Source organism: Cebus imitator, unplaced genomic scaffold (assembly GCF_001604975.1).
Source record: "Cebus imitator isolate Cc_AM_T3 unplaced genomic scaffold, Cebus_imitator-1.0 Scaffold64, whole genome shotgun sequence".
Lineage (NCBI taxonomy): Eukaryota > Metazoa > Chordata > Mammalia > Primates > Cebidae > Cebus > Cebus imitator.
In genome coordinates this window covers 332,423-339,743 of record NW_016107379.1, presented here as the reverse complement: position 1 = coordinate 339,743, position 7,321 = coordinate 332,423, and the positions used below count along the sequence as shown (strand labels likewise).

Here is a 7,321-nt window from a genome sequence, read left to right as displayed (position 1 = left end):
CTCTATTTATCTCTATAGATGTTCCATATAAAGAAATCTTAAATAATTAAACATAATATAATTGATAAAACTGACATGTTAGTCTGGAGGTGTTTGTCACCTATAGGCAAAATAGGCTTTTAAATATTAATATAAAATTTATTGTGTTTAGATGAACATAACCATAATCAAATAATTTTATTCAGTATTGGGTGGTTCTAGTTATTTAAAATAATAAAAAGCTACATAAGCAAGAACCCTTTTAGAATGTTGTAAGCATTAGTATAGACATATATTTATACATAGTTTATTTAATTTATTTTCTGTACATAGTTTATTTAATTAATTGATGTAGGTAACTTAATGCTTAACTGAGCAATAATTAAACATCATTGTGCCTGTAATCCCACCACTTTGGGAGGCCAATTCAGGTGGATCACAAGGTCGGGAGATAGAGACCATCCTAGCCAACATGATGAAACCCCGTCTCTACTAAAAATACAAAAAGTAGCTGGATGTGGGAGCGCGTGCTTGTAATCTCAGCTACTCGGGAGGCTGAGGCAAGAAAGTCTCTTGAATCACGAGTTGGAGGTTGCAGTGAGCTGAGATCATGCCACTGCACTCCAGCCTGGCAACAGAGTGAGACTCCGGCTCAAAAAAAAAAAAGGAAAAATTCATTGTGTATGGTGAGTAAAGAGAAGTGTAATTTAATATATTTTTTTAAATTTTAGCTTGGCTTTAAATTTTGAAATTAATGATTCCTGACTTGCATAATATATTTGGTAGCTATCTTTCACATTCATATGCTAATCAAATCAAACTAGGAGTATAAGGTAAACGATTACTTTTTAGATTAATGTAGACTACAAGCAACATTTAGCCTATACAACTTATGCATTAATGTGGCTTGCTGTTGACCATCATAATCACCTCTCCCTTCCCTAGTTAGGAACTTATGTTTATTAGTTTCTGTTTTACAACTTAAATTTTTCATGTGCCCTAAGAACTTGGTATACAGTGTGCAATACTTAACAATAAATTAGAATCAACTAGAGTCATATTTTTGGTTTTATACTGTGTAAACACATAAAATGCCATTTGGATGAGAGTTGGACATATCTTTGTTTTAAAAATTTCATTGTTTTGTTTGTCCCAGAAATACTTTAAAGTATAAATTAATTCAATTTTTTGTAGCATTTAACTTTATTCCATTTAAAAATCATACATTAAGTGCAAAGAATGTTTATAACATTCTTTGGCTTTATAACAAAACACTATACTAATGTATACATGTGTTTTAGTTGATGGATGAGTTTTTTAAATTTATTATTATATATATATATATGCACTGTTTTTCCATCAAATTAAAGCAATCTGCTTATATGGTAGCTAGTTCAATTTTGATGTTTCCACTTTGTGTTTGTGCACTGAAATAAACCGTAGTTTGCTTTAAGAAAAAAACAGTTTGTAAGTATACTTTAAACATGTTTAAATGCAAACCATGAAATTTCTATGAACTCTTTCGTTCTTACTATGAAAGCCATACATTTACCCATTAGCTATATGGTTTTCTTTTTTTGCTACATTTCTGAATGTAAGATAAACATTTGCATTTTGCAGAACTTTATTAAAATGATTACCTGAGAATAAATTTTATAAATTTTCTAAAGTTAAATTTTCTGTAATTTATATGTCCAGCAGTCAGTATTTACATTGAAATTAAATTCCATTTTCAACACATTGAATTCCCAAATTAGTTACCTCAATCAAAAGGCCAGTTTTTAAAATAAACATCAGAAGTTTCCTTATAAAAGGGCACATCTATTCACTGGAATGGCTATCTTCAGGAAGGCAAGCTCAAAGAGTGTTTGACTGAATAATAAGAATATGCCTGACAATGGGACTTGGCATGGATAACTGTTAAACCATTCATCTCCTTCAGTTCTCTGTCATTTCTCTCTAAGTGTTTGCTCCCTGTGGATCTATACAGTGGGATAACAGAGTCATAGAAGTATTTTTAAGCACTCCAATTTCATAGTGTAGACTTGACGGACAGAATAAAATTTATTCCTCCAGCTGTTCAAGAATGAGGGCAAGGGGTATATAAAAAGGGAAATGAAGGCAAGACAGACTTGGATCTCAATAAATGTTGCAAACTTAATGTACTTTTACCTCTAAATCCTTTTCCTTACCTCCCAAATTTAATTCCATCAAAGTGTCCTTATATTTTATCCTTGCTTCTAACCCATCATATTCCAGCCACCAAAGGTGTAGGATTCCACACAATGTCATGAATTTACATACACATACACACAAATCCAAGCTGAGCCTTTGGTGCCATGAAAAAAGAATTTAAACATATTAAAATGTAAAAGTAAATATATTATCTGAGGTATGGCTAGAAAAAAAAAGTAAAAAAGTGCAGTGAATAGGAAAAATGTAAGAGTTCCACATTACAAATTAGCTATAAACACATTTGTAATTCATAAACAGCATAAAATGATTGCTTATGTCATATTAATTAAAATAATAAAAGTAAGAAAATAACGCTCAATGCAGAGGTACTTTTAAGAAAACAAAACAAAAAACAAAAGTTAACAAAATATTTTATCTGCATCAAAATATTCTTTGGAAACCAAAAATAAAAAATGTTTCATGTATGTTCTTTCAGGTTGATCTGTAAAAGTCAGAAAAATACATAGCCCATGTTATTTAACTTTCCAAAAATACAAAGTTCTAAATATCCCTTAAGCATAAAGCAAAAGGCTTTATGTCTTGCTGAACTGAAGCAATGTGCTCCCTGTATTAGAAAAAGAATTCCAGTTTTCTTCCTATCAAAATACATTTTGTTTCCATCACACTGAAACAAATGATGTGACTTCAACACAGTGTAAGTATAGTCGAAGCTGTGTCCAGAAATGTTTCTTCAGAACTCTGAAGACACCTATAGAAACTCTTGAGGGGAAAGAATGATTTCTCACAAGGCCAAGAGGAATATTATCCAAAGCGAAACTTGAGTCTGTATTTCACTGTGTTGGGAGTTTTCCGAGGTGCCGAAAGGGGAACCTTTGGCTTGATAGGGCTAGGTGGCTTTTTTTTTTCAGGAACAGTCACCGTGAAAGAGAGTTCTGGCTGCTCGGAATGCTTGAATCTTGGCAGAAAATGGGTAGAGATGTGCTGGGGTTTCACCCGGGGGCTGCACCCTCGTTTGGCTTTTCCTCTTTTATTCAGGGCTACGTACCACTCCCGCCCTGTTTTTTCAGTTCTGTGTATTGCTGAGGCGTAAGTATTATAGCTGTTTTCTTGAAAACGCTCCCTGAACTTGCAGTCATCTGTGAACTTGGCCTAGGGAGGAGAAAAAAAAGGAAATTCAAGTTGAGGCAATATTTTCAGTATGTAATAATATATAAGAGCTTGTAGAAAAAAAAAAGAATTTTGTTGATGTCAGTGCCTTCTACTCCATTTCCCTTTATAAAGATATATTTGCTTATTTTAAAGTTGCTTTAAAATTACTACTTTTGTATCTATATTTCTACTTCATTTATCTTTGTATCACATTTCTGTTCACTACCTACTTGGTGACACTAATATCAATGAATATAAAAATAACCAGAACCCTTGATACATTTAAACCCGTTACTATTGTTTAAATACTTTGAAACTTATAGTCACAAATCTTTTAACATACTGTTTTTCTTCCTAACTCACCAAGAAAATAAATAGAACTATACTATTAAGAAACAATTGCCTGGTAAAATATAAATTCCTGTTCAGAGAAACAGGGTCAAAATGATTCCTTTGAAACAAGCATGCATTTCTTCAATATTATCAGTGTGATTCATGCCGCTGAGAGAGAAGTAGCAAACAGCCCCCATTAATATTGCCCGTGTTAGAGATGTTTAGGGAAAAAAAGATATCTTTATTCAGGCAATACAGGAAAGTATATCTGACTCCAGGAAGGAAAAAAGTCATTGAAGTCACTAACAATACTTTGTCCAGATCTTACACACACACACAAAAATCTGGCCTTGAAATACTTACAGAATAGTGGAAAAGCAGACAAGTAGACATCCGTCATGGTGCAGCTTGATAAATGGAATTATGACAGCGGTATGCAGAGGGTACAATGACAGCATAGAGGAAGGGCATCTAAGAGGGTGGAGGTGGCCAAGAAGAGGGCAGAAAAGTCTTCCTATAAAAGGTGACATTTGAGCTGAGTTTTCAAGTACAACTAGGCATTAGGGAGGCAGGCAAAATAAGAAAGGATTTTCAGGGAGAAGGAACAGTGTGTTCAAAGGTCAGCATGACACTTTCAAATACCTGTAAGTAGTTCAGCCTGACCTCTACTTGAGATGTATGTGAGAAGTAAGGAGATGAGCCTGCCAATGTAGGTCACCACCAGCTCTGAAAGGGCTTAGTTAGCCATGTTGTGAAATCTGAAGGAATTTGTGGGAGAATGGGGGAAGAGTGTGAACTTGGAGTCAGACATTCAATCAAAAACCATTTCTGCCAATTAAGCTCTTAGCCTTAGCTTCCTTATCCATAAAACTTATACCAATAGAGCTATTATAATAATCCAGATATTTTTCTAGGGAGGAATCTGTAGCTTTCACCAAACTTGAAAGAGTCCATAACCCCCAAAGAAATAAGAATTCCCGTACTAGTTCAGACTACTAGGTTTTATAATTTCAAGGAGTACTATTTACACAGAATTCCTGTGTTTGAGAATATAAAATATTTTGTCCCCTATATATAAAAGCACTAAAAGTTACATACTTCTATGTCAAATCAAGAAGATTTATACAGGAATAAACTGGCCTTTTTCCCCTTACTTTTTCAATAATGCCAAACTTTTCTTTGGAATACTGATCATAACACTGAAATCTAAATATCTGAATATTGCAAGGCAATCTACATAGATCCACTGTTTTAAATCCACATGGAATTTTTGAGTAGTGCAAGGTACTGACAGTATTAGAAGTCAACTAATATCAGAGAATTTCCAACCGCACATTAACTTTATGTATAATAGTTTACTGGAGTTACTTATATTTAAGTGTAGTTCAGTCAACAAAGTTCTATTTGGGGGTTATGAAGCCATATATGTAGATCTTCGACAAGTCTACTAGTGAATCTCTGGATATGATCTCAAGCAGGCTGAAGACAGGTGTTTTTTGTTTGTTTGTTTTGTTTTGTTTTTGTTTTTTCTTAAGACAGAGTCTCACTCTGTGGGCCAGGCTGGAGTGCAGTGGCACAATCTCTGCTCACTGCAACCTCTGTCTCCTGGGCTCAAGCAATTCTCCTGCCTCAGCCTCTCAAGTAGCTGGGATTACAGGCACACACCACCATGCCCAGCTAATTTTTGTATTTTTAATAGAGACAGGGTTTTACCATGTTGGCCAGGCTGGTCTCGAACTCCTGACCTCAGATAATCCACCTGCCTTGGCCTCCCAAAGTGCTGGGATTATAGCTGAAGGCAGGTATTTTAAAGAATCACCACCTAGGTGTGGCATCCCTCTCACCCTGTCTTACAATACACCTTGCCAGCCTGTGTTTAGGCCAGGACTGCTATGCTGACATCAGTTTTGAAGATCACACATTGACTACTCCTGTGTTTTATTAGAAAGACTTGCTTACAAATTCATTGTAGATTTGTCTACAGCTGCTTAGTTCTTAAAAGGTCTTTCCCATTTAAGTAGATAATCCCAATATATTGTTTTAAAATAAAAGCTATAGACATCTGGAATGTTTCTGGCTCTATAAAAGGATAAGAATTTAAGGAAGTTGTGAAACATTTCATTTAAAAAAGTATCATCAGGTATGTTTACCTTGTCTCAGGTTTTTTTTTTTTCTTAAAATGAAATTGAATGGCATTTTTGAAAATGTATAATACATTATGCCTTGACCTGACTTCTACCTCTGTTTCACAAAAACAGCGGTGATTGCTTTAGTCAATTTTGACAGTTAGGTTTTTAAAATGTACTACATTATTTAATATTTTCCCCCAACAGTGTTCAAGAAAATAAAGAAAGAACATGTCATTTTTAAATTGATGCAGATGACAGGCACACATAGGCATGCACAGGTGCATGTACAGACACACTCCACAGCATTTTCTTTAAAAGAAATCTATATCATTTCCATTTTCGAGTCTTTCATTTGAGTGAAACCAACTGCCCCACCCCCTAAAATTATTTCATCTAAAATCTTTCTGTTTTCCTCCTCAAGATTCACATTCTAAAGTTCTTTCTCATGAGGAGCCCTTTAAGGAGATGGCTATTCGGACTTTAGATTTTTCAAAGGTCACCTAACTGTTACCCAGCGTAGAAATGTCTAGAGTTCTAAGAACCCACACACTACACACAGCCCGTCAGCCATCCAAATCCTACATTCTACGTTAATATGGGAGTAAATGCAATCAGACTGGTTTGGCTTTCTAAATTGACTTTTAATTTAATGTTTTGTTTAAAAAATTCTTCCAGCTATGATGGAACACAGAATCATTTGAAACAAATATTTCAGTGAATTTATATATCTTGAAGGATTGACTATTTCTGTTAATATTCCAGGTCATACTCAGACAAGATGATGACCCTAAGCAGGTCATAGGTCTTAGCTACAGATAGTGAAATACATACGTTTACCGTTAGAAAATTTTGGATAATAAATTTTCCAGGCCGATTTTTATTTTTTAAATCTTCTTTTAACTATAAGAAATGCTTTAATAAAATATACACCTTTAAAATAATAGGAGCCAGGTGCGGTGGCTCACACATGTAATCCCAGCACTTTCACAGGCCAAGGCAGGCAGATCACAATGTCAAGATACTCAGACCATCCTGGCCAAAACGGTGAAAACCGCACAAAATAATAGAACTGCATTATTTTTTTTAGAAAAAGAGAAAAAACTGAAGTTGACAAACAGACTTTTTCTATAGTTAAGAGTATGAAGCAGAGAGGTGAATCAAAATTCAGATAAGTTGCTGAAATCGAGATTCCTTCATTTAATTGTTTTACTACCATCAGCCACTACAATGAAAGCAATTGTTTAAATATTTGTTTTTTTTAAATGCTATCTTTGTTTTATATTTATTTTTCACTAATTTATTCCACAGATGTTTTATTGACTGTTTATCATTTGCTAGGCACTGTGCTAGGTGCCACTTTTACAGTGGAAATCAATATTGGCATGGCCCTGCCGATATCGTTAATGTAATTTAAGTTTTTGTTGACTTAAATTACATTAAAATTTCTTTCATTTCTCCTAGATCTGGCAAGAATAAAAACAAGTTACATTCAACAAGCCATAATTGCAAAACTAAAATGACATGTTTATAATAGG

The 7,321-nt window shown here is 34.1% G+C and overlaps 1 protein-coding gene across 5 annotated transcripts in view; it reads right to left on the bottom strand.

Annotated features, from left to right (window-relative positions):
• Nucleotides 1–1,158: 1,158 nt before the first annotated feature.
• The window catches only part of FGF5 (fibroblast growth factor 5), a 22,149-nt gene continuing 15,986 nt past the window's right edge, over nt 1,159–7,321 (bottom strand). For 3 of the 5 annotated variants that reach the window (XM_017530198.2, XM_017530195.2, XM_017530197.2), the window contains one exon: nt 1,159–3,324. In XM_017530198.2, the coding sequence (XP_017385687.1) occupies nt 3,308–3,324 (17 nt within the window). In that variant the 3' untranslated portion in view covers nt 1,159–3,307. Of the gene's footprint in view, nt 3,325–4,020; nt 4,172–7,321 lie in introns of those variants that run through there. The other 2 variants (XM_037739147.1, XR_005200602.1) reach the window with 2 other exon arrangements.